Here is a 27279-nt window from a genome sequence, read left to right as displayed (position 1 = left end):
AGTTTGCCTGATTATCTGTCCGAGTAATTTTAGCTTTTGACCCACTAGCATCGCATTGCAGATTCATCAGATTTTTTGGTTTCCTCTTTGCTTTTGTCTCCTGTGGATCAGGGGGTTACATTCCATCATAAAGCAATTTCAGCGACAGGTTCACCCAGCCCGCCGCTGCTGCTGCTGCATTTTAAAACCATTTGTTTGTCTCAACTGCACATTTTCAAATCTGCTTTTTTTTTTTTTTTTCCCCTTCCTGTTTACAGCAAGCCCGGTAAATCAAACATCCGTCTAATGGAACCGACAATCAAAAAAAAAATTTTTTTCTACTTTTCATCCTACGCTTTACTGCGATAGTGCTTAAAAGAATAAAATTTGTCCCTCAGATTAAAGACTAAACCTAAAGGACAGGCAGCAATAAGATGGATGAACACTCAAGATCTTTTCTCACGCAATACGATTTAGTCTCACGGCACCTTCGATTCTTTATTTATTTTTAATCCATTTATTGAGGTACATGACTGCAGTTTAATATTCCCTATAAAACAACTAGCCGCCAACATATCTCTCAGTGTTTCCTGACTTTAGTGTTTAGTGAAGAAACTTGACAGGATATTTGTTTTAGACCAGCACTGCCACACCATGTTCATCTTATCTGCTGAGTGTCAAAGCTGCCATTAATCGAGCCCAGCGTCGCAGTGTCGAGCCTGAATGTGAATATCTTGTCAAGTGGGACTGAAGTTTGGCAACGCTGCCAGCGTGGAAGAGCTCTGAGCGTAGTGTTCGTCTCTCAGGGCAGACTGAAGATGTTACAGGACACGTAGGACGTGTAGGATATGACGCTTGCCGTCCGGGTTCCTCTGCTTCCCTCGTGTCTACATTGACAAACGAAATGAGAGTTTCTTAAATTATGAGAGAAATCATAGAATGCGTTATTAGTAAAATATCAACTAAACGACCCTCCAGTCTCCGATCAGGCGACTGGATAGTGTTAATCAGTAGTGTTAGTGATAATCAGTGTTAACCATTTCAGTGGCTCTTAGGGTGTAAGTGAGAGCATATTTGCCGACCGGTTTTTATGTCCATCATAAAGAAAGGCTATAAAAATGTGCGTAGCTTTGAGCGTTGATTTTTAGATAATTATCGCCCGGTACCGACCAGCACATTTGTGTGTGGTGTAAAATGGGATTTTTATTGTCTTGGAATTAACATATATGTTTGAGTGTGTGTGGGCGTGTGTGTGCGTGCATGCGGGCACATTCGTGTGTGTGTGTGTGTGTGTGTCTGTGTGTGTGTGTGTGTGTCTGCCTGTCTGTCTGTGTGTGTGCGCCTGTGTGTGTCTGCCTGTCTGTCTGTCTGTGTGTGTCTGCCTGTGTGTGTGTGTGTGTGTGTGTGTGTGTGTGCCTGTGTGTGTGTGTGTGTGCGTGTGTGTGTGTGTCTGTCTGTCTGTCTGTCTATCTGAGTGTGTGTGTGTGTGTTTGTGTGTGCTTTGCTCTCCTCTGAGCTGCAGGAATGGCACACACATGTTCAGAGGGACAGGGTTGAAAAAGCCTCAGACAGCAGACAGGGCACATTCTTTGTGTTGGACAATGACGTTTTCAAATAGAAGAGAGAAAAAAGGAAAAGCTTTGCCGCTCTTTTCTCTAGCTAAACCAGTCCACTTATCAGATAGGTTTTTCATGTTCCCCAAAAGTTCTCTAAAAAAAGGAATCAGCTCCCTCAGGAACAGACCATTACTGTCAACTTCCATCTCCAGTAGATTATCAGCAGCAACATGTAACAAAGTGGTTTTTTTCCCACCTCCTACACAACAATTAGATTTTGGAACTTTTTTCCTCCACCCGCAACCAGTAGACACTCATCTAGTAGAAGAATGTGTAAAACTACTGCTTTGATGCTGGAGAGAGAGCGAGAGAGAGAGAGAGAGAGAGAGAGAGAGGGGGGATGGAAGTTGAATACTGTATAGAAAATGTAAAAAACAAAAAACCTTTGGTAAGTGAGCTTTCAACAGTTCATATTATGAGGATTGTTATGATTTGAAAATAATTCAGCTCCTGAAAATTGTTTGCAAATTATAAGCGACCGCGCTGTAATGAAACGTGAGGTTTGGTGACCGCTCATGAAATCTGGATCAGTGCACAGTTGCACAAGCTGAGAGTCTGCGGTTTGAGATTAATCAGAGTTGTTTTCTAAAGCAGTAAAAAGAGACAAGTGCAGTTAAATTGTATATTGTAAAGTAAGCAATCTTCTGAAGTTAATGGCGATTTCTGTTTATATTTGTTTGGTGGGAACTTAAGAAAATTAAACTACCCAGAGCAACGTGATGGTCTGCAGGCAGTTCTGCTCTCTCATTCTTCTCTAAGGCTATGAAACATAGCTGACATCAGAAATTAAAGCCCTTTAATGATGCCACCCACAAAACCTCCACACTCCGCAGGACTTCTAATGACCAAGGAGGGTGGGTAGACATGACACTCCCTCAGATATCTATGCACATGTATGAAAAGCATACACACACACACACACACACACACAGATACACACACACATACATACATACACAGAGACACACACACACAGAGAGAGAGAGAGAGTGTTAGATTTTGCTGGGCCTATCTTGTTTCTTTCCTCTCCTAGTCTCTGAATCTCCATTCCAGTGCTTTCAGAGCAGTCAACTCTGTGACCCTTGTGTGTGTTAGGGCAGTGAGTGCAGGCGGGGCTTTTTTTTTTTTCCTTTTAGATTCTCTCTGTCAACCCTTCTCCCTATTCCCTATTCCCTATATACTGCGCTGCTTCTCTCTAAACACACGGCTCAGTTTCAGCTGCCTGTTGGGCCGTGTTTGGCCCTAAGACCTTAAGACCAAGATCAGGGACCACAGTTCAGGGTGTGGAGGAACATCCGTTGTCACAGCAGGCAGAAATGACTCGTGTGACGTAGTGCAGAAGGAAGGAGAAAAGACCAAGAAGTGCGCGTTGCTAGACAAGCACCATTCACTTACTTCTCCACAACATAAGTCACAGATAGGTTTTTGTTTGGCTGAGAACAACGATGCACAGGGATTCAGTTATCCAACTGAAAACAAAGCAACCGTGTGTTTAATGCCAACAGTCATTTCCGTGCTACTTCATCTCAGACTTATTATTTGGAATTGCACTGATTGGAATGGGATTGTTTAAATGTAGCACACGCTGGAGATGGAGATGGAGATGGAGATGGAGATGGAGATGGAGCTTGTTCCTTGAGCAGCTGAGTCACCAAGCCGCGGTCACTAACGGACAGGAGCTGATGCAGTTGGTACGAGATTCAAACAAGTCCAATTTCGCTCTCCTCCAAGTCTGCTAAGTCACTTTAGTTTACTGCAGAATTCATAGTGTGGTAAAATGACTTTGGACATGGCAGAGTAAAGCATTCGTTAGGCCCACTCACCTCAGCTGTGACTGGGGGGAGACTTATGAGATTGTGGGTATTGTGGGGACCAGGGGGGAAAATTCATTAGTTTGATTGTTTGTTCTCTTTTTTTGTTTGGTCGGTGTATGAATGGAATGGGATGGGATGGGAAGGACGCATCGGGCCGCTCTCTCAAGCACAAATTCAGGTCGTGTCTGTTGCTGGCTTTCTGAGGGTGGGGGGGTGGGGGGGGGGGGGGGGGGTATTGGTAATTTACTAAATGGAGGCAGTAACCACAGTGATTTATTCAAAATATGACACCGGTAATATCGTCATAACATGGCGCACTGTGTGGGAATGCGACGCAAGAGCATTAAATAAATCAGCCAGGCCGTGCTGGTTTATGCGTCCCCACTCCCGAGCAGAATGCATGATGGGTATTCATACATCTGTTTTTACTGTCTGTTGTGCCATTAACTCTACATTTGATGGTTATTGTTCAGCGTCGGACCCCTGGTCCCCGGCCAATGCGGAATTCTTAACTAACGGAGCCAGTTCTGCAACTCCGCCAGTTTGGTTTCACTGTTTTCAAAGCTGATTTGCCTTCAGCTTGAACACTGCAGGTTTTTCAGCCTGTCAGGAACAATCAACTGCAAAATGCAAGCCTGACCGCCAAACTTTACCACCAGGAAATGTCCGTGTGCCATACATAAAAGCCTGTTTATAGCCTTACCTGATGAAATATTACGTGTGTAATGGTAAAGTAATAGGATATCTTGATATCTTGGCATTTTGATTACTAGCTCCTAGTTGCGTTATTGCATTGTTGTCCCCCCAATGTGTCTGTGTTTTTCTTTTTCTTTCTTTTCTTTTCTTTTTTTTTTTTTTTGTTTTGTTTTGTTTCCCACTTGGTCTCTAGCTGAGTGCGGATCATCCGTCATCAATAATGAGGGGATACTGCTGTCACCGAACTACCCCATGAACTATGACAACAACCACGAGTGCATCTACAGCATCCAGGTGCAGGCTGGGAAGGGCATTAACATATCTGCTAGAACCTTCCATTTGGCCCAAGGGGACATTCTGAAGGTAGCTACGCATGTATTGTATTAACTACGCACACATTCTATATATTCATTATATATCAAGTCATTTTGGATTAAAGCAAAGCCAAATGAATAAATGTAATGTAATGTAATTACAAATACAACCATGAGCAAATTTCTGTTGTGTCAGTTGTAACTTAAATATATGCTGTATGGTGGTTGAGAGTTTAAGTTCTCCTAGCCTCTTTTCACCTAATCACCTGACTGTTGGTACTGATAAAGCATCGTTCCAAATTCCAATCCATGAAGACAGCACTTAAATGCACGTTTAACTGATCACAGATTCCATTGCTAACGGACACAATGTTAGTGCTGTCTAACAACAAAACCATTGTTTTATGAGACTGAAATTTGGGCAAAACTAGTATTTTTTTACAGAGGAAGCTTGCTCGTTAGTCAATAAGGACAGTAAGGAGTGAACAAGCATTGTGTATCTACCTACAAAACACCCAAAGAATAACAGACTTATTTATGAACAGAGAAAAAACTCTAAGAACTCCAAGTTCTTGTGGAAATACCAGTCTGATTTCATGAATCTCTCATGTGAACAGTTCCTAAACATAAACTGGTTTGTAGAAAATTGGCCAAAAGTTCCAAGTAGTTTTAGCCAATTTCGCTATTACATGTGTTAATACGAGAAATAATTCTTTTTTACCAGTATAATGACAATAGAACAACAACATACAACTTATGCAAACTTCATATTGTCCATTCATGTGCTTTTACTATATAAATTCATCATTGCTAACGGGACGAAATGGATCCATTTCATTTTGAATCATACCTCAGCTTTGTCTGACATGGTAAATATCTTTGGACTCACAGATTTATGACGGGAAAGACAACGCGGCCCACGTCCTCGGGGCGTTCACGGGATCAGCCATGCTCGGCCTGACGCTCATGAGTACATCTAACCATCTGTGGCTAGAGTTCTACTCCGACACCGAGGCCACGGGCGAAGGCTTCAAGCTGGTCTATTCCAGTAAGTCTGGATCCAGAGCTCACCTCCCAAGTGATTTCACATGAGTGAAGTTTATTTAATGGTGACAGAGTTGAGGACAGAAACAGTGAAGATCTTCTGAAGGAGGTCTAGATTCTGAATCTGATTCTGAATCTGAATCTGAATCTGAATCTGAAGTTGAAACGCATTCATTTTTTGTTAGTCTCACAAAGGACTGACATGATTTCCGTACTGCCTCTCCATCCTGACATTGATTGCTCTAATGTGCTGTGTAGTAGCCTACGGGTTAGATGTGTTTTACAGATTAGCCTCCAGCTATTGCTGATCAGCATTAACTTCAACCGCTGTTTGCTCTTAGACATAAATTGGGATGCACTGGAGAAGTGAACAGGTAGAATTGCATCAGCATTGCTCTCACACGCCACATTAAAATTTTTGGTTAAAAAAAAAAAATGAAACAAGTACTAAAAAGGACATATTTTCAGGCCAACCAATTTACCACTTTACAAAACCTTTTTTCTTTTCCATGTGTAGTCCATCACTAGTATAATAAGGACAGAGTCATTGTCTGACAGCAGTGGGACCAACCCCTAAGAATCCACTTGAAACAAATAAAGCGTAGCATGCACTGAGGAATTACCCAGACTGTTGAGAGCGACGAGTGTGGTGTCGCTCTCGGTCAGCCTTGGTTCCGTTTCTTACAAGGACCAAATTTGTTCGCAGAAGGTATTGCTGTGGAATTTCACAGGTCTGATGTCATTGGGTTGACCACGGCAGATCTGGATTCGACAAGGGGCTTTTGTTTCCAGTGGGGAGGGGCGGGGGGGTTGGGGTGAGAAATTATTAACCTGCTCCTAGGCTATCTCTTTTTGAAATCGGCTAAATCCCTGCCTGCACAGGATTTCATTTCACCTGCGGGAAAAGCCGGCGGAGAGGGAGAAAAAATAAAGGTTAGAGGGAGCAGCAGGGAGGTGAGGCTGTCACTGTGATTCAGACACCACACGTTGTAATTGAGCCCGTCAAGAAAGAAGCGAAAACGACAGTGGATTAAAATGGCCTTTTTGTCGTCGTCTTTTTTAATGGAATCAGCCCCCCCCCCCCCCTCCCCCCCCCTTTTTTTTTTTTTACAAGCTTGGCAAATGCTAGAAGACAATGGCCAGTAATCAGTTTGCATTCAACCCCGGGTGGCCATATCCAGTCATTATTGATTAGTCTCCTACACTTAAAGCTAAATACTGTTCTTATTTTCCTTTCGTTTGGGTGTGTCTGGTCTTTTGTTGGGCAGTTTTGAGCTGTTTGTTGTGGCGTGTAGGGCACACAAAAGACTTTTAGTGACTTATAGTGTCTCATTATGTAATCTGTTTTTTTTTTTTCTTTTATCATGGCAGCAATCATTAAATTCACTCTCCATAAGCAAAACTGATCCTGCTGACCTCTAAATAAAATGTTCTTATCAGCTACGCAGTGCCACACGATGAACTGGCTCCAGTGGATAATTTCTTCTCCATTCTCTGGCCATATACTGAATAATAATGGTGTTTGATAGGAGCAAAGATTATGGAAGTTAATAACAGGAAGTGTCTCTCAGCAAGTGGGTAAAAATGGAGGCTTTCCATAGGGCTCTAAATTAACCAAGCACTTAATCTTCATTGTTCTGCCTGCTTAGCTAGGGAACATCTCAGCCTGACAGCCCAGCAGGAACTTAAAGCCAAATCGTTGCCTTTAATGATCGCCCTAACTGTGAACTTTTGGAGCGTTGACGTTGAGCAGCCTGGAAAATAGCAACCCACGCCAAACCTTAATGGTCAATTTCAGTAGTGCCAGTTTCCCTCTGATCGTACGCAAATTGTGTGTAAATGCAACTGAAATTTGGGACACTGACGAATTTTTGGCTTTCTGCTTAAGATAGACATTTAGAGCTCACAGTGCCCTAACTGGTGTTTGTTCATTCATCAACCTTTCAGGCTTTGAACTGTCTCACTGTGAAGATCCCGGAGTGCCCCAGTTTGGCTTCAAGGTCAATGACCAGGGACATTTCTCTGGTAGCACCATCACCTACAAGTGTGACCCCGGCTACACCCTGCACGGCAGCGGTGTCCTAAAGTGTATGACAGGGGAGCGGCGGGCCTGGGACAACCCACTACCCTCCTGCATAGGTAACCTAGCAACAGTTGCTAGTCTCCGCCTTATCGATCTGCATGATGACAAGTTGCCAGGGACCACTCACTCCTACTATGTTCACCAAATGAAAGGAGAAGTGTGCCAGACTGACCCAGTCATCAGTTTTCAACTAGTTTCATGTAAAAAAAAAAAAATTAGACCAGTCCTTGCTGAAGATTTGTTTATTTCATAGCATTTCCTATTAGGTTATGCAATGTATTGTGTCCATAAAATATATTTTTGCACAAACACACTGTGAAGTACAAAGACAGCCTGCATCTCATTCAGTTTCATCACACTCTCTCCATTGGCTTCAGGGTAAATGAACTGTGCTTTGTGTATATGGCCACGTTTTCCATAGCAGACCTGTAACAGATACAGAAGTTGTGAGTTTCACAGAGAAACTCCTTAAGCATGAATAAAGGTTCTGCACTGGTCCCTCCCTCTAGTTCCAGTAACTGAGCTTTGAACGAGATCCCACCCATTTGTCATAATTAACCAGGCCATGGAGTTGTAAGCCCCTCCCACTCCCCTACACAATCCTTACTGCGTAGCTAGCATATCTGAAGTCATTCGTATGCCTCGAAGGAAAATCCGCACTGCAGTTAAACCAAGTGTCTATTCCAAAAGACTTTAATTCAGAGTCACGAAGAGCTTCAGTAGAACTCCAAGAATTGCAGAGCTTTGCATTTCCTTGAGTGAATACAAATGACCGATATATACTTTTTTTTTTCTTATCAGAAGTAGCAACAGGCTAAATGACCTTAACAGAGGGGCTCAATAGCTCCCGCCATGTTGATTCTGTCCAGATTGCTGTGCTCTGAGGTCTGACTTTATGGCTAATAATCTGGCCCAGGGTGAGTTGTGGATTTTAGCACTCATAGAGAATTGCTCATAAGAGTTGAAGAAGACCCCACACTGAAGCTATTACTCCCCTCATTCTACTGATGGGTCATAATTAGGACAAATTGCCCTCCAAAGAGTTGGAAATCGCCTCTACCGCTGACTCCAGATCAGACTGGTTCTTTGTTAGATTTGATTTTAATGAGCTCCTATTAGCTACAAAACCTGACATGGGAATCTGTTCTGCATGCAAAAAGCCATAGCTAGCTACAGTCAATGATGGCCAAGGGACAACTGTGTCACTATACTACATTATAAAGGTATACATTTAGGCTCTGCAATGTTTATACTTTGTTATTCGAGATGAAGCTCTAACTTTATCTTCCTGTCTAATCAATTTTTTTCACTATTTGATAGCCTTTGCAGAGGATATCAAAATCCATCCCTACAGTAAAGTTCCTGACTAATATTTTTTGACAGATCGACCATCATTAATAATAGATTCTTAATAATGTTGAAGATACTCCTTTATATTTTAGAAATATGAGGGTCAGTCAGTGTGACCTCTCCAAAAGCGAAATTTTGAAACAGTGTGGAGGCTTATCATATTCCGTTCTTTTTTATTGCAGATGAAATATTTAACCATTTTTTTTATTTGAGTCCATAGGTAAGAGGTGTGATGGATGATGTTAGAGGGGTTCTAAATCTCTCTCTCTCTCTCTCTCTCTCTCTCTCTCTCTCTCCCTCTCTCTCTGGGGACATAATATCATGGGGAAAAAGCACCATTTGCAAAGGCACTGCTGAATCAGCACTTTTCACCCATTTAATGTGGACTACCTCTAAACAGCTGTAAAGTCCATTATAGATACTACACACACTCTGTTTCAAGAAATGTCTCAAAAACATTAGAAATGGTAAAGTGAGCAAAAAAAAAAAAAAGACAACACATTGTACAATTACTTTAAAATTTGGTTGTGTCAGAGATCTATGTTAAACTTACTTTACCAGCATGTAGGATCTAATAAAGCTAATCACTTTGTCAAAACTGAGTGAGGAGAAAACTCAGGATGGCACTTGGCCAACGGCTCCATGCACTCCTCAGCATTTGCATTGCACGGGAACACCAATCAGGTTTGACTGAGTGCTTGGCAGTGACCAATGACGTGTGGTACGGCAGCCAGCCTATGACAGATGAATGCCAAAGGGTGTTGGTTTAGAGGGAGGTGAAAAGGGAAGAGGGGAGGGACGGTCTCTCTCTCTCTCTCGTCAGTATCTAGAAACCACCGTAATGTTCAGATTAATCAAGAAGCCATTCTGAACCCTGTTATTCAGGCTTCATTGAACTGTGCGTCCATTGTTTGTCATGTAGACGGCTTATGCAAATGCAGCCTGTGGAAAGGAAATGTAGATGAGGGGACGTTCATTAATAAACAGAGCCCTCCATCCAGGAAAGAGGTCCAGGCCCACAAGGGAGGGGAGAGAGAGAGAGGGAGAGAGAGAGACAGAAATTGAATGAGCCACTCACTTAAAGTTGGTTAATAATGACTTGATGAGAACTTGCTAATAATAAGAGAGGTATAGAACACCGAGCTAGAGGCTAAAGAGTGGTCACGGGAGCCCTGTCGCAATAACAACTGTCACTAAGAGGCTTCAGGGTCAGGTTTTGTATTCGTTTACTCATTCGGAGCAATGCCTCAGTCCAGTCCCAGTTAGGCACCGGCACCGGCACCGGCACCGCATCAGTGGAAAAGGGGTATACACTGCACAGCTTTGGGTTTGATGTTGAGCAGCGCCAGTCTAATGAATGATGGGAGAAGGGAGCGGAGATGCTGGCGGTCTGCCTTGGTGCAAACTGTCTACAAAAACCCTCATGAGGCTGTATTGAGTATCTATTGAGTATTTAGTGATGCGATTCATATAGTCTTGTATTCCCAGTCTGGGAGCACTGAGTTGTTTTCCAGTCTTTTGAGGACTGTGTTGTTTGCCAACCAGCTCTCATTATTTCAGAGGACGTGAAAGTTTCTTTCTGTTTGTTTAGTTTGTTTGTGTGTGAGAGTTGCAATCTGTAAAATAGCACAAAATGTTGGATTACCCCATTTGCCTTTTCTCTTAAGTTATCTTTTTCTCTTTGCCTTTACTTTCTGTTCTTTACTTAACAGTCTTTACCTCACTGTTCTGTCTTTCCTTCTTTCTTTCTTTCTTTCTTTCTTTCTTTCTTTCTTTCTTTCTTTCTTTCTTTCTTTCTTTCTTTCTTTCTTTCACTCCCACTTATTCCTCTCTCTCTCTCTCTCTCTCTCTCTCTCTTTCATTCTCCTCCTCTTTCATTCTCTCTTCAGCTGAATGCGGGGGACGATTCAAAGGCGAGTCGACCGGTCGCATCCTGTCGCCAGGTTACCCCTTTCCCTATGACAACAACCTGCGCTGCACGTGGGTCATCGAGGTGGACTCAGGCAACATTGTCAGGTGCTCCTTGTCCCTGCCTTGCTTTCACCACACGCTGATACATGCCACAGCCATCAGCTCATGACAGATCAATACGCTTCACTGATATACAATGAAAGCTTGTGTGTGTGTGTGTGTGTGTGTGTGTGTGGGACCAGGGATCTTTAATTATTTATGTGCCACTTAAATGGCAAAGTCAGAAGTCAATATCTCATCTGCGCTGAGGCTGAGAGACATCAAGGGAGTTAATGTCGCCTCACAAATCTCTTCGCCTTTTTTTTTTTTCTCTTTTCTTTTCTTTCTTTTTTTTTTGCGTCTTACAGCTTCCGCAACCTCTCAGCCGAGATCATTACAAGGCATGAAAATGCAGTTTGCCAATTCACTTATTGCTGCCACATTGAATTTTTTTTTTTTTTTCCTGCAACCTTGAAGGGATATTATTTTGTCCTTTATTCACTCACTGCAGAAAAACACCTTTTTGTAAACTGTATTGCCATTCATTACTACTTTATCTGGCACTAATATGCGGATCAGACTCAACTCTCGAATCGTTATTTACTGCACGCAGTCGGGCCCTGTTTTTCTGCCTTTTTTTTTTTTTTTTTTTGGCAGCTATGTAGTGCAATATCTGTGACATAATTATGCCCGCAGACCTCTGTTTTCCTCCAGGCGTTCATCGCTTGTTTTCGTTCAGTCCAATCTCAATGGAATATGCAACTTTTTGGATAATGGGGGGGGCACCTTTAGGATTCTGAGAAAGTACAGGGCACAGTGAACTTGATAAACACAACACAATGAATAATTACTCATCTGCTTAAGTATCTCCATGCGCACGCTATGACATACGAATGCAGAATGAATCATTCTGAATGACTGAAGACTTCGCAGTTTGGGATACATGATGTAACAGAGAGGACCATGGGTAATAAATATCTCTTTGGAGGTTATAAGGTGTGATGTCATCTTATGAATTCTTAAATGTTGTTCGTCAGCTACTAACACCAGCTATCAGTCTCATATCAGAAATGATTGTTGGAACCAGAGTTTTAACCTTTTAATCACTCCATTTGCAGTCTGCAGTTTCTTGCCTTTGACACGGAGGCGTCCCACGATATCCTGAAGGTGTGGGACGGGCCTCCTGAAAACGAGATGTCTTTGCGGGAGGTGAGCGGATCTCTGCTTCCCGAGGGCATCCACAGCACCCTAAATTTGGTGACCATCCAGTTTGAGACTGACTTCTACATCAGTAAATCCGGTTTCGCCATCGAATTCTCCAGTGAGTTTCTCGTGCATTTTCTGTCTTCTCCTCAGGACTCCTGCTGGTTTTCGATTTGACTGGCAGGTTTAGTTGAAGTGCTCACTCTCAGGTTTGATTTAAAGGTTTGTCTCTGCTGAATTGTTAATGGACTTTGTTGCTTCTGCATTGACACTGATGATAGGTCTGCTTCAACACTGTGATTGACGGGTTTACCTGCTGTGTTATCCAAAGGGTTTGTTTTGACTGACAGCTCTTAAATGGACAGCTTATAAAATATAGCCGGAATTGCACGTCTCCTGAAGCCTTTGGTGGCTTTTAATTGGTCCTTCTTCCGTGATTGACAGGCTCCGTGGCCACAGCCTGCAGGGACCCGGGAGTACCCATGAACGGCAGTCGGAATGGGGACGGAAGGGAGCCTGGAGACACAGTGACATTCCAGTGTGACCCAGGATACGAGCTGCAGGGAGAGATGAAAATCACCTGTATCCAGGTGGAGAATCGTTATTATTGGCAGCCCAGTCCACCAGTGTGTATAGGTGAGTGCTTATGTAACAAGCTACTCAGAGTTAAAAAAAAAAAAACATTTAAGCACTATGGCAATAATTTTTTAAACTTTTTTTTTTTTTGCCATAAACATTTGAAGAACGGTCATAGGCGTTGATATGCTGTCATAATCGTCCCATCGTGCAGACCTTTCCGGGACTAAATCTGATTTACAAGGACTTTTACCGATGCATCCACAAGCTCCATTTAATGAAGAGTGCTACCAAGGGTACTCGTAACTGGCAGCTCAAACCCACGGTGTTGCTCACGTCTTGTATCTGCATGTCTGATCATTTTCAGTTTTGTGAAAAGATTCTGGAGGGTTGTAGAAACCAAGAGGTACTTAAGCCCTATGAAGCCAATGTCCACCGTCATCTCTCCAGCAGTGCTAAAGCATTGGCGAAATTAATGACGATCAAATTATAAGATGTAGACCATCTCCTTTTTTTGTTTCAGAAAAAGTTCTTAACTTGCTATTAAATTAATTTCGTTCGCTCAAGTTGTTTTTGTGTGTGTGTGTGTGTGTGTGTGTATTTGTCTGTGTGTGTGTGTGTGTGTGTGTTTGTGTGTGTTTGTGTTGTGATAAAAGGCAGTCATATTTAACATCAAAGTAAAGATCTGAGATACTCCAAACTTTGAACAAATGTAAATCCACAATCGCTCTACAAATCGTTCTGATCATCACAGCTGTTACATTTTCTCTCAGATTTTTTTTTTCATATATTACAAATTCTCATGTATTAATAATATTGAACTTTTTTTGTTTGTTTGTTTTCTGAGCAGCGCCTTGTGGGGGAAATTTGACCGGGTCCTCCGGGTTTATCCTTTCGCCAAACTACCCTAACCCATACCCCCACAGCAAGGACTGTGATTGGCTCATCGCTGTCAACTCTGACTACGTCCTGTCCTTGGCATTCATCAGGTAAGGCCTGCAATCTGCAGTGGAGAACCATGAAAAGCTCCCGTGTTTGTTTGTCCCTATTGGCAGACATGGCTTAGCAAGACACAATTTCTTATGATAATCTTAATGGAATTACGGTAACTGTGAGCTTGTTTGTTTGACCAACCTCTTGTTTAGTGCACTGATCCAAACGTGGATTCTCATCCCTTTTTTTTTTTTTTTTTTTTTTTAATTTTTACATGATTCATATCCTTAATTGGATTTTTGATATTGGTTATATTCGCAGCAAGTCAGCGTAGTTTGACAATATTTGTACTTACCAAATAGCATTTCATTAAGTAACCCTAATCCAGTAATCAATTTAAATATGCAAATGTACACCACATAAATCCTGCCGCATACATCTCATTACAAGGTTTTTATTAAATTAGATTGACATCTGAATTCTCCAAGCACATTGGCTTTTTAGGTATGAGTGGCATGTGGTCTTATATGATAATATTGGTGTTGGTCTAGCATGTCACAGCTGTGGTAGATGTGTTAGAATGATTATGTAATGACTGGAGCTTTCACCAGCATATTAACATGCGTTCCATAACAGGCCTGGATAATGAGCCCAGCTGGAATTCTTTGCTCAATTTTTTGTCAGTAATGAACCTCAGGTTGGCCCTTTACGCCCCCCCCCCCCCCCCCTCCACAGTTTCTCTTCAAGGTTTCACAGCAATGGTGTCTCAGGCTTTGACTGATATGACCAATTAATTTAAAAGCAGACTTGATAAATGGCTTTCACAGTCAAATAATGCCGCTAATTGTGTCCATTTTTCATTTAACCTGCGGACAGCGGGGACTTGGGATGATACGTGGGAATCTCCCTTGTTTCGAGGTCAAAGCGGGGTTAAGCTAGACTCCTGTTGCAATGTGTCATATGTGTCAGAAGCCCTGTGCTTTGCCTTCATCTTAATCCTTAACGTTATGCAAATTAGGATTCTTAGGACCTTTTCTCACTTGACTGTACTGAGGGTTGTGTATGTGTGTGTGTGTGTGTGTGTGTGTGTGCGGGTGTGCGTGCGTGCGTGTGTGCTTGTCTGGGTGGGTCTGGAACAGACAGAACATGAAGCAATTTTCAAAGTTTTTAAGTTTCTGATTTTTTTTTTTTATCTCTTTGCCTCTCTTGCTCTGCCTGCTTCTCTGTCTCTCTCTGTGCCTCTCTGTCTCTCTTCCACTGTCTCTGTCTGTCTTGCTGTCTCTGTCTGTCCGTCTGTCTGTCTTTCCCTCACTCTTTGATGACATATTGAACACAGACACCAATCATTACTCAGCAGCTTTAAATCTTCTCTGCCTGCTTGGCTTGTCAACCAAATATCAGGTCTATGGTGACATAATGATTTACATACACTCAGAAAACCCAACATTTAATATGTGTCAGGACTTTTAAAAGGAACATCTTGTGTAGATGTTCCCTCATCACCCTCACTTACAGACCTGCTTGTTACCACTGCTTTTTTTTTTTTCTTTTCTCAGAGTTCATATTTCTTGAGTTACTTCAGTTCCAAGCTAGACAATAGTTTGAAACTGTACATTAGCTCCCAGCAAGATGACAAAGCAACTTTATTTTCTCATACAGTCAAGCGTATAGTTGAGTCATTCCTCTGGTTTGGTGAAATGTGAGCCAGTGATGTCCTCATTTGAATATCTTCCTCAAAGAGCAAATAGGCTCACTGGAGTACTGCCAATGGAGCGCTCTTTCAAACAGGTTTCTAATGAATGATTTTTATACAGTTGTCTCTCGGGGACTTTCATCACACAGTCCATTACGAGCATATTTCTCCCAAACAGAAAAACCAGAGTGTGAAACATCTTATGTTGAAATGACTGGTGCAGAAATGGAATGACCCTAGGACAACAGTGACAACAGACCTATACTATACCCTCTTATATTTAATCCTACTAATATCAGCGCTACAATCCCAGTGGAATTACCACAGAACTAATTGTTTGATGATTGACAGTTCCAGAGGCTAGGCTGAAAAAAATTACATCTGGTTATCAGAACCTAATTACATTTTTTTTAAAGTGGCACAGAGGAACCTGTCTTGTTTGGGTTTCTGTAATTGTGTAGTGAGCCCTTAGCATAGAATATGACTGCAATGGAGTATGACTGCCTTATTTTGCATATTCTTTTAGCATGATGATATATAATTCAGTTGGTATTGCTCACAGTGAAGCTTCACTCTGCTGGTGTAGTTCTTCCTCTGTCCTGGACAATGGGAGTGTAGCAGAGTTGCTCATGTGTTCCTGCCTTATTCTATATATCTGTGTTTATTGTTTTCTAGTTTAGGGAGAGTGTTTGGAGATTAAGCCACAACATTCAGACTTCAAAAAATGTACTCATAGTGTCTAGATTAGCCCTTCCATGAAGGAGGTAAGAAAATTAGCATTGCGTTGCTTTGGCACATCGAGAACACAAAAGTCACGAATGGTCTTAAATGAATCTAACCACATATATGAAAAAATCCACACAAAATGATTTGTCTGTCACATTTTACTGTGACAACAGCCTTTGAACTGTCTGTCTGATAAATGGTCAAGTTGTCACTGAGGAAGCTATACCTACTCAGCTGTCATGGCCAGTTCTTAATGTAAACTGATGTTTTTCATTCAACCTCAGGTCTATTATACAGACCTTGTTTGGGATATTCAGACTGAATAGTTTTGCATTGTGAAGTTTTAAATCTAGGGACACACAAGTTAACCACAGCCCTTAAGGATAGAAGTGACACTCTAACCCCTATAACGCTTCAGAAGACGCTACACTTTCTCAGTTGCTCCTCAAGCAAAGAGCCCTGTCACAGTTCAGGTTCTTCTCTGTCTGTTTGATCAGGTTGGACGTGAAAAATGTTCTTTGATCATCTCCTTTCATGTCTCTTTTCTGTCTTTCGCCAGTTTCAGCATCGAGCCCAACTACGACTTTTTGTACATTTATGACGGGCCGGACAGTAACAGCCCGCTGATAGGGAGCTTCCAGGACAGCAAGCTTCCAGAACGGATAGAGAGCAGCTCCAACACCATGTACCTGGCCTTCCGCAGTGACGGCTCTGTCAGCTTCACCGGATTTCACCTGGAGTACAAAGGTGGGCTTTTATGATGAGACTGACTACCCTTAAAAACTTCCACTTCCACTGCTCCGACAAATCAGCCTACTTCGCCATGATACGGAATCTGTTGGAATCGAACTATTGCACAGTTTGTTTTTTGTTTTGGTTTTTCTGGCTTTTTGTTTTTCTTTTTTTGTTTTGTTTTTTGATAGAAATATAGTTTTCTCAAGATAAATGATTAAACAAAATATGAATGATTGTATACATTTTTTGTACCAGATATAGCACATACACATTAGAGTAAATTATTATTAGTAGTAGTAGTAGTAGTAGTAGTAGTATTATTATTATTTAGTGTTGTTTGTTGTTATGCTCTATTTTACTGAAATAGATAAACACCAGTACAGTAAGAATTCACAACGCACAATGCAGCATACTATAAAAAGAAAACTGAACAGATACCTCAGTTATCAATCTTGTACATTTAGCACTTAATTCACTTTTCTCAGACCCCTGATCCAGGATTTTAATGGGCAAATTTATGTAAAACAGTAACTGAATCTTAATGATATCTAATGAACTCATTCTCCTTCGTTGTCCTCTGTTTTTTTTTTTTCTAAAATCACTTAAATCGAAGAAATCTGAGAAAATTTAAATGAATTTCCTTAACACGCTCTCATTAACCTTCTTCTCTCCTGCTTTTCCCATGAAGCCAAGCTGCGCGAGTCCTGTTTCGACCCAGGTAACGTGATGAACGGAACACGGCTAGGCAGCGACTATAAGCTGGGTTCCACTGTGACGTTCTACTGCGAGGCCGGATATGTTCTCCAAGGCTACTCTACACTCACGTGCATTATGGGGGATGACGGGAGACCAGGCTGGAACAGAATACTACCAAGCTGCCAAGGTGAAATTAGCCTGAAAATGCAAATATGTCCTTACGTTACATACATAATTCATGGACAATTAATTAATTTACAGTCATTATTGACATTATTATTAATACTATGGAGCACTAGTTAATTAAACTGAAAAACTAGGTTGATGGGAGCACATCCAGATTTGTAATAATAAAGATCTGTAGAAGGTAATGAAATCTTTTCATAAGTAGAGCTTGAGTATAAAAGGCAGACATGGCTGAGAAGGAGAGGAAGAATAGGAAAAAATACAACAATCATTTTACTTGACATGCTGACAATATAATGAAAGACAAAAAGCGTATAATAAATGTGAATAAATGTGAAATAAAAGAATTTTATCTGTCTTTGTATGAATGTTGTATTAATGTAACAATATATCAAGCAGACAAGTAATGATAACAGAAAATACGGGAAGATATCTCCATTGTGGAGGAACTCTTTCAGTTATAAAAGTCTTTCCTGTTTAGTGAATTCACAGTATGTAGAACTTATGTCGCACTACAGTTTATTAGAAGTTTTCGGCTAATAGAGCAGTGCATGCCAGCACTATGGACTAAAAGAGCATGAACTCTGTTTACGGTTTATATTCTAGCCAATAAAGTGAGGCCCTGGTGCATTTCTGAAATGCCAAATGAAAGTAAACCCAAGTCTCTAGAATCAAGACCAAAGCAGTCAATAATAATGGTCCAATCAAGAACAAGAAGCTCCCAATTAGACTCTGTCCTTGAGTATCTCAGATACTGCCGTCTGGTTCAGGTAGTTGTCCATAGTGTTTGACATCAAAGGGTATCGAACACATCTGCTGTGAATGGAAAGAATAACAAGACTCACTTTAGGTTGTCAGTCAGCGTTTGTAAGCTCCAAAATGCCCAACATACAAAGGGCATGTCTCTGGGTTGAAAATGAAAGTGAGTTAAAAAAAAAAAAGCCTATTCCAGCGCTAGCTTTCCAACAACATCAACATGCCATTCAAGCATTTTCTGCCCTCTAAAGCCTGATCTTACTGTTATTCATATACCTGATGACACGTAAATAATGTCACAACACAACATAGCATCTTATGAGGGTTTTTTTTTTAATTTACACAGTTCATTTTATAGTGTTTAAAATAGACTTTCATCAACGTTCCCGGATGCCAGTTCTTTTATCTAGAAGCACACCTTTTCCAAAGGAATGAGTTTCTGGCGCTTATCATTATCGGGAATGTCAAAACAGCGCCAAGCATTCTTGTGGAGATGACATGTTGGGAAATGGCCGGCCCACGCTAATGGCACACGTCGATAGCACACTAATAGCACACATAAGTCTGGGCTTATGAGTCTAGAAGTGGGAGAAAATTATTTACCCCTTCACTGGCGTTGAGGTAAAATGTTGTTCACCAGAGGGGAAAATGTGCTCTGAGTTTAAGCAGAGAGCTAAATGTAGCAAGTTCAGAATTCAGGGATATTTTTGAGCTGATGAAGAGATTGAGGCTGCATTGAAGTGAACCCATTATGGTTTCCTTGGGCGAAGACAGAACTCTCACACAAAATCTTTTAAGCATTTTAGCTTTTTTTTTTTTCAAATTGTATGCAACCAGGAATATCAATGGTCATTTACAAATTTTAAAATGACTTTGGGAAATCTGTCCACAAATGCAACACTGTGTAGCCATATGCAGAAATGAGCGTGTTCGTGTTTTGAACTCATCATTTTAAAATGTCTGTTTTAAATACAAGCCTAAAACAAGTTATCCCTATAATGTGCATGTTTATATTATACGTGTCTTGTGCTGACAAGCTGTGTGTGTGCATGTGTACGTGTGTGTGTGTGTGTGTGTGTGTGTGTGTGTGTGTGTGTGTTAACAGCACCATGTGGGAGCCGTTCCACAGGCTCAGAAGGAACAGTGCTGTCTCCGAACTTTCCCAGGAACTACACTGCAGGACACAGCTGTGTGTACTCCATCTCAGTGCCCAGGGAATTTGGTAAGCAATGCAATATATTGGGATACAAACAACCCGGATAAGTCATCGGTTTTTCGCTGGTTGTCATCTTGGCTACACAGAGACCAAGTGCCAAATAAGAATGTATTGAGTGGGAAATGGACTGTAGATATAGGTAAAAACAAAGGTATGACCTTAGATATAATGAATCAAAAACAGATATAATCAAAGATATTAGGGTTAAAGTAAAGATATGACCATAAATATCATAAATAACCATATGTATCTCGCATATATTTTCATTTCACAAATAACAGCATGGAGTATCAAAGGGCAACATTGCGATGTTTGTTTTGTCAGATAACTTTATCAGATAATTATGGATTTAATGGCCTGTGGATAACTATGGATTACATACCACTTTATCCGTGTATACGGTCTGTGCTTCTGATGTATGGATGTTTAAGAAAGCTCTTAGAGACCTTAGCAACGAGTGAGATCTAGTCAGTCACCTCTACATTGTTCAAATGTTCATGTTATTCCATTTTTTTCAATAACCATTTTGACCTCTGACTTTTGGCCTGTCAAATGAATTGATGTTTGGAGTGTACTTTCATGTAATACTGTTGAGTTCCACGTCCACTTTCATTCGTCTATTAAGAATCCACTTCACTCTGGAACGGTCAGTGAAGAGATGTCTGAGGTCTATACAGTCTCTCAGGGAAAGTTTCCCAGACAAAGATTAAATATAGTTCTAGACTAAATTTAATTCAGAATGAGGATTCATCATTTAAAATGCAATTTAGTCAAAAATTAGACTTTATCTAGGAAACTGACTCTCAGTGCGTTCATTTCTGCTTTGGGATTTTGAGGCTCAGAAAAAGAGAGTTCACAGCGGTAACTTAGCAACAAGCTGCCAATATCCTGTCTCACGCTTGAAACTTGAAAAGTTTCCCTCTTTCAGACCTGAAGGGTTGTATACACTATTAATATTTAATACCCCAAGAGCTTAGTCAGTCTGTTCTGAGCATTCCAGCATCATGACAGCAACCTCAGATCTTTCAGAAATGGAGCGTGAGATAGACAGCTTCAACGCGAAGTAATTTCATCCTCTATCCTCGCTGTGAAAACATAAGATTTAATACAAATTACTTATTGTACGATCACAAGTAACAGCGGGTCCCCCAGTGAAATGCAGACACACTTTGCGCCTTGCTTTTGTGGAAGTGGTCAAAATGTAACATGAATGGTTGCATGAACCATGACGTTGCGGGTTCTCTACCAGTTTGCGCTTAACCCCAAGCCAGCTCCAGGGGTATTCCACCTCTTACACAGCAAAACAAACATCAAGCTAGATGACTAAATTAAAAAAAAAAAATGTAGAAGTTATTAATCTGAAATAAATGATTAACAAATGATTAGCTCAAAGGTTTTTTTGTTTTTTTTGTTTTGTAGTCCCTCTTATGTTTTGCAGGCTGTCTTCTATTTCACTTCAATCTGAATCCTTTGATCAAGATCAAAAGTACGACTGATGATGACTTTACGTAGACTGATTGTAGTGTAACGCTGAAAGGGACAGGCTCATTTGTTTTGGAGAAAAGTAGGTCTGATCTTACTACAGCTGTACACGGCTCTTTTGGGAAGACTTTTCGGGGAACCGGTGTTGACTCCGTTAAAGTATGGGATATTAATACCACTTCTTTCTTCAGTAGCATCACTGCAGGAGTTAAGTGCTTCAACATTAGCCTGTAATTGAGAGGATTGTATAGAAGGATTACTCCTTCATCGCTGATCCTAAATTCCTCTCACTGCGACCTAGTCCTGTCACTCTCCCCGTGTATGGCATTACCACGGTGACACTCAGAGCTATCCGGCTGAAAGCAAGCTGTTTTTGTGTGCGTGTGTGCGTGCGTGTGCGTGTGCGTGTGCGTGTGCGTGTGCGCGTGTGCGTGAATTTGTCCAACTGGAATCATGGTAAGACTGCTCAGGGTAAAACTCACTCGAGTTCACAGTCTCCTGTAATGACACACGATGGGAATTTGAGCCTCACCAGGTGGTATTGTTTGGTATATGAGAGGTTGATGGTTTAGCTCTTAGCTGGACTGTTCTCTTTCGGCCCAGCTCCATGCCACCCTGCTCTGAGCCTTCCTATTACCACCAGATTCTATGCTTACAAACATACCAGCGACAGAGAGTCCTGAGTAAGACAGATGACATCTAAAATAAAGACACGTTGAGAGTAAAGTGAAGGCAAAAAGCTGAAAAGCCAAGGGAGGTTGAGGGGTGAGGGGTGGCTGGTTACCTCAGTGTGTCTATTAGCCAAGTAGAACACATTAATCATGTACCCACCTGAAATGTGAGATCCGCTAACTGAAAATCAGAGTGAAATTGTACTCAAACATCCCTATATTCTCAACCTCACCACACGTCTGCACATATTCATTAAGGCTAGAGTGAAAAAAAACACAAATAATTGTGTTATGTCATCACTGACATGTCAAATACATGTGATCTGTAAGTCAGCTGGAGGTTGTTGATACAGTGAAGTGCTTTTGAGGGTGTAATGGTCCATTTATTAAGGACATCGCTCCCTCACGAAACATCGCAGTTATTTGTAATCCATTCAAATGAAGCATATTCCAGAGAGCGCAGGGTTTTTTTTTTTTTTGGTTTTTTTTTTCTGGGTTGAGGACGTTAGCACCCAGAAGCGTAGTTGAACACAAGGGCTTTGTTTGCGTAACACACTCGTTCCATATGTTTTGTGATGGCTGTCAGGTTTAATGAGCGTGGATGGGTTTCAGGGTCTAGGCTAAAGTTTAGCAAAGGTATTCAGAGCATAGCAAACCTTACACCACCACCACCCCCCCCCCCCCCGCACACAAACACACACACATACACCCCGCCCCCACCGAGAATCCAACAAGCATCTGAGAGAGATCGATTGGGACAAAAATAGACAGAAAACAAAGACGTGTGCTAGTTTCCCAAGCTTGACAGGGAGGAGCGTAAAGCCTACAGGGAGGCATGCTTCGCTAGTTTCATTGAATTTCCATTGTAGGTAATGGGTACCATGGATATAAACATAAACAACGATATGAGACTGTCTTTTTGTCCAATGCTAAAAATTGCTGCTGTTAACAATGATTTACCAAAACCCTGAAAGAGTGAGAGCAGATCTCAGATTATACCAGACCATTGTGTTGATTACAGAGACCACACTGTGGATTACCCAGTGTAATTTCCTCACAGTCATAATCGATTGACGTACTAGGCCAAACAGAGTCATCCAAAATTTGACTGAAACAATCTTTTTTTTTTTTTGTCAGTGTATCTGCTCTCAGTCAGCAAACGCCTGAGACAGCTTTACTGTACTCGGTTAATATGTGCAAATGTCTGCCCATCTTTTCCATCCACTTCTACTTTGTGTGTGTGTGTGTGTGTGTGTGTGTCTGAAGGAGGGAGAGACATCTGGGAGGCCCCCATCACAGTCTCACACTAAGCCTCTAAATGGTGGACACCCGCTGAGCGCTCCCCCTGTTCTACCACGCACCTGAGGCATTGTCAAACATTCCCTGCTCAAGTCGGGCGATTAAAGGCTTAAAGCGCCTTATAGAACAAAGCACAGGTTGAGTTTGCACAGATGAATACCTTTGCAGATGTGTCATAAAGGCTTCTGCTTGTCGGATGAAGACTAATGCTAATGCTAGAGATCATCTGAGCCTAAACGTCTGAAGACAGCTCTGGATGTGAAATGACATTTCTCTGTATCCCTCAGAGGGAGTGTCATCTAGTGAACCAGTTTAGTGCTTTTTGAGTTATTAGTCTGTTTTTGTAGGGTCAGCATGTTAAACGTTGATGTTTCGACTGTAATTCTGAGATACTGCTGGTCAGAAGTAGAGAGTGGTTTTGACAGCGAATACGTGAGTTAGCGAAAAAGGCACTGTTTTGTTATCAATTTGTAAAGTCCTTATTCTCGCTGACTGAATAGGAAAACCATCAATCTGTGAAGGAATATTCTGATCGGTACACAGGTAGAGGTTGAGAAACATCAGAGAACACCTTGTAGCAGGATCGACAGAATAAAAATATTTCATGAATCATAGACACCCTTCCCACACACAGACACAAAACTGTCACACGCAGCACCCGGCACCAAGCAACAGCAAAGCCAACCTGGATTTGACATGGCTGAAACCCACAGATTTCAATCAGTTACGTGTCCACGCAGCACTCTGCAAACATCATTTCGTGGGTTTTTTTTTTTTTTTTGGATGTTTTTTGGGGGGGGGGGGGGGTTCTCTCCTTTTTAGAAGACAGCAGTTGCTTGGGTAACAGGGAGCTTTTTCTCTTGCCAATTCATCCAACACTAGTACTTTGACCTCTTCACTGAGATCCAATCCTGTACTACACAGGGAGCCAGCACTGAATATTCCCACCATCTGAGGTTATTTAACCTGGCAGAGAAATTTTTTTGGAAAATGCCTGCACAGAAGGATTTCACAGACGCATGCTTGGACTATCTGACATGCTGTTTTATCTTAGCAGGACTCTCAAATGCAGCTCTCGCCTTTAGAGCTCCCACATTATGAGTTCTTACCATCACCCCTGTGGCCACAGTTTGACTCTGTGGAGTAACATGCTTTTGCACATCCACCAACTACATGTCTGGTCTTCTTTTTCCTGTCACACACAGACACACACACACACACAAACATACATAAGTAATAGGCTGTTTTCAGCAGCTACAAATTAATTCCCCACAGAAAGAGCGGGATCCAAAGACCATTGTTAAAATGCAACACTCTGCGGCTACCCTTTTTTTTTTTAATGTTTCATTATTCTGTCACAGAGAATGATAGTGGCAATATTTCAGACAGTGACAGGTTTGGTGGAAGAGATGCATTATTCCTCCCATACCAACCTTCCGTTGTCACTGGCCTCAGGCACATAACGTGAGCACATGGAACAACTCTCTTGTACGGGCAACTTGAAGGGAAAAAAAAACTTTAATGGTCTCAGTCTGTTAAGTATTGCTCAGAAGCTACAAATGTTCAAGCAGTAAATTACATCAGCTATTGGTGTAAAGCTGTAGGCCTTACAAGGCTTTGTTAGGGCTTGATGGGTTTTTAATTGTTGTTTGGAGGTTTGTTTTTGAACGCTGCGTTCACAGTCTAAAACGATAAACAACAGTGTTGTAAAAATTTCACACGGAACTAAATGTTTCACACGAGGAAAAAAAAAAAAAAAAAAAAAAAAGCAAGCAATGTGACATGCAAAAGGAATTAGAGAAGCAGCTTTTCCGTGATTGGTCGGTTTCACTCAGTGTGTTAATTAAGGAGCTAGTTGGTCTCTCATGGCCCTGTAGGCCATGCTGCATTTTTAATTAAGAAACAGACTGGATTATTCTGAAAGTACCTTTGTTTCTCATAGATGGTTGCACACAATCCTCCTGCGTATATGCCCATTGTCTGGTCTAGAGTGTCCTCTCGCTCTGGTTCCTGCAGTGCTGAAAATAGGTTCATATCACTTGACTTGAAGTCACAAGATACTGTTTTCTTTTAACTTAGCATACATTAAATACATTCTATGACTCTATATCCTGATCTACTGGTCATTGTTCTTTGAGCTGTTATTTTTCTGATATTATTTCTGTAACTCAGAGAGTAAGTCTGATATAACAAAAGCTCATTACATTTCATAGGGCGATGCCAGGTCTTACAAAAATTATGTCTCTTGGAGTGGAAAAAATTGCTGGTTCTGTTAATTGACTTCAAGAAATAAGGGATGGACAAAAATATGTAGAAACAAGGATGTATTTAGGGTCAATGCTCTCTACTAAAACCTTTTCTTTGGATGACACCATGTTGATTTGGAAGTACATGCTCTATGTGCTTCCTATCCTATGTTTTATCAAAGTGTTTGAAATCTTCAGTACTTGCGCTGAGATACAAAAACACCCACAGTTCAGAAGAGATACTATATATGTTCACAGTTGAGAAGAGTTACCATATATGCTCACAGCTGAGAAGAGTTACCATATATGTTCACAGTTCAGAAGAGTTACCATATATGTTCACAGTTGAGAAGAGTTACCATCTATGTTCACAGTTGAGAAGAGTTATGTTCTAATATGAATTTTAATGTCTAACATGCAGAGAGCCCTAAGCTAATGAATGGCTAGCACCTCATATTTCCTGACACAATTTAAAACTCATCTGCCAGTCTCTTCTAACAGTGCACCTCTAATTAACATTCAGCAGTTCAAAGGTGAACTGTGACACTCCCATCTTTCCTCAGAGCCCGAGAAAGGTCTGCATAGCGTTGGTTAAAGCATAATAGACCCAGACATCCCCTGAAGGTGATTGGCATCACTTCTGCTGTTGGTCAAGCTTTATTCTCTGAAATGTCCATCATCAGCAAAGGAGTGCTGGTAAAGGACCCTATTAACATTTCTTTGAACCCATCAATAAGAGGAAGAATGCCCATTGTGAGCTACAGATCAAGAAAGAAAGGAGTGGGAGGGGTGCACATTTTCTTTGGGGCAGTGCACTTGCGTACCAAAAAAGGCACCCAGATACCCACTAACATAAATAAACCACCAAGGTCCTGCTCATTAACAGTGCATTTCTTGCTCATGTCACATTGTTATGAACAGATTGATGAAGGTGGAGGAACCTGAAAGTATTTCATATCCCCTCAATAAATACGAGCTCGGTCATTTGTGTATGTCATTCCCATGTAGTAACAAGGCCGTCTAATTTGAATTGAATCAAATCAAATGAAATATGTCCCCAAAATTATGAACTAAGCCATCATGTAGGCTGTCGCACGTCAGAATCTGTGTAGGGCTGTGGCGAATGGCTTGTTTGTCTCTGAGACAAATGTGGCACAATGAAACCTGAAATCAGGCACAAATGGCCACAGGCCAGCTTTACACCACAGTCAAGCCCATTTTCCTTCTGTCTGTCAGACGGAAACACTCAGCACACTGCACTTTCTGCTGTGTTTCTCTGACCTCTTTCCCTTACACACACACACACACACACACACGCACATAAACACGCACACGCACGCGCACACACACACACACACACACACACACACACACACACACACACACAAACATAGTCTCTCACACACACACACACAGTCACACACACACACACACACACACACACACACTCACACACAAACACACTCTCACACACACACACATACACTCACACACACATACATAAAAACAAATAAACAGCTGAAAGGCTTCTGAAAGCATGGACCTTTGCTTACTGTGGGTATCCACTCTTGTTCTCTATATTACCTCTAGAGAGAGATGGAGGAAGTAAGCCCTGGAGCCAAAACATAAAAACTAACACAACTCCAGACAAAGTTCAGCCCCTGAGAGAAAGCATGCAAACACATTCATACCCAAACTCATTCACAGAAGAGCAGGCTCACTTAGTCTTGTTTGGGTGATCTCTTTGACTGCTATTTCCAAACACACGTCAAACTAGTGATAATGCAAAAAAAAAAAAAAAAAAAGATTCTGCTGGTGGCTATCTCCAGTTAAGAGCCATAATCAAAGAATGTCTAATTTCACAACTTTGCCATTGGGCAAGAACATAAGTAGAGTGGAGTTTTCAATGTTTTTTTTTTTTTTTAGCAATATTTCTGTCCAGGAACAATCTTTAAAAGGAAGAGATGGAAATACTTTACATTAAGTTGGCAAATGTGCATGTAATTAGATTTTAA

At 41.4% G+C, this 27279-nt stretch overlaps 1 protein-coding gene across 1 annotated transcript in view; it reads left to right on the top strand.

Moving 5' to 3' along the window:
- Window positions 1-27279, top strand: part of csmd3b (CUB and Sushi multiple domains 3b) — a 346791-nt gene that overhangs the window by 230854 nt on the left and 88658 nt on the right. The window contains 10 exon segments of the mRNA XM_030788642.1: window positions 4299-4468; window positions 5311-5467; window positions 7411-7602; window positions 10786-10912; window positions 11965-12167; window positions 12494-12685; window positions 13476-13614; window positions 16537-16724; window positions 17401-17595; window positions 19456-19572. Of these exon segments, the coding sequence (XP_030644502.1) occupies window positions 4299-4468; window positions 5311-5467; window positions 7411-7602; window positions 10786-10912; window positions 11965-12167; window positions 12494-12685; window positions 13476-13614; window positions 16537-16724; window positions 17401-17595; window positions 19456-19572 (1680 nt within the window).

Source organism: Chanos chanos, chromosome 12 (genome assembly GCF_902362185.1).
Source record: "Chanos chanos chromosome 12, fChaCha1.1, whole genome shotgun sequence".
In the NCBI taxonomy this organism is placed as follows: Eukaryota; Metazoa; Chordata; class Actinopteri; order Gonorynchiformes; family Chanidae; genus Chanos; species Chanos chanos.
The sequence above is the reverse complement of the archived record's forward strand: the minus strand, read 5'-3'. Positions and strand labels throughout refer to the sequence as shown.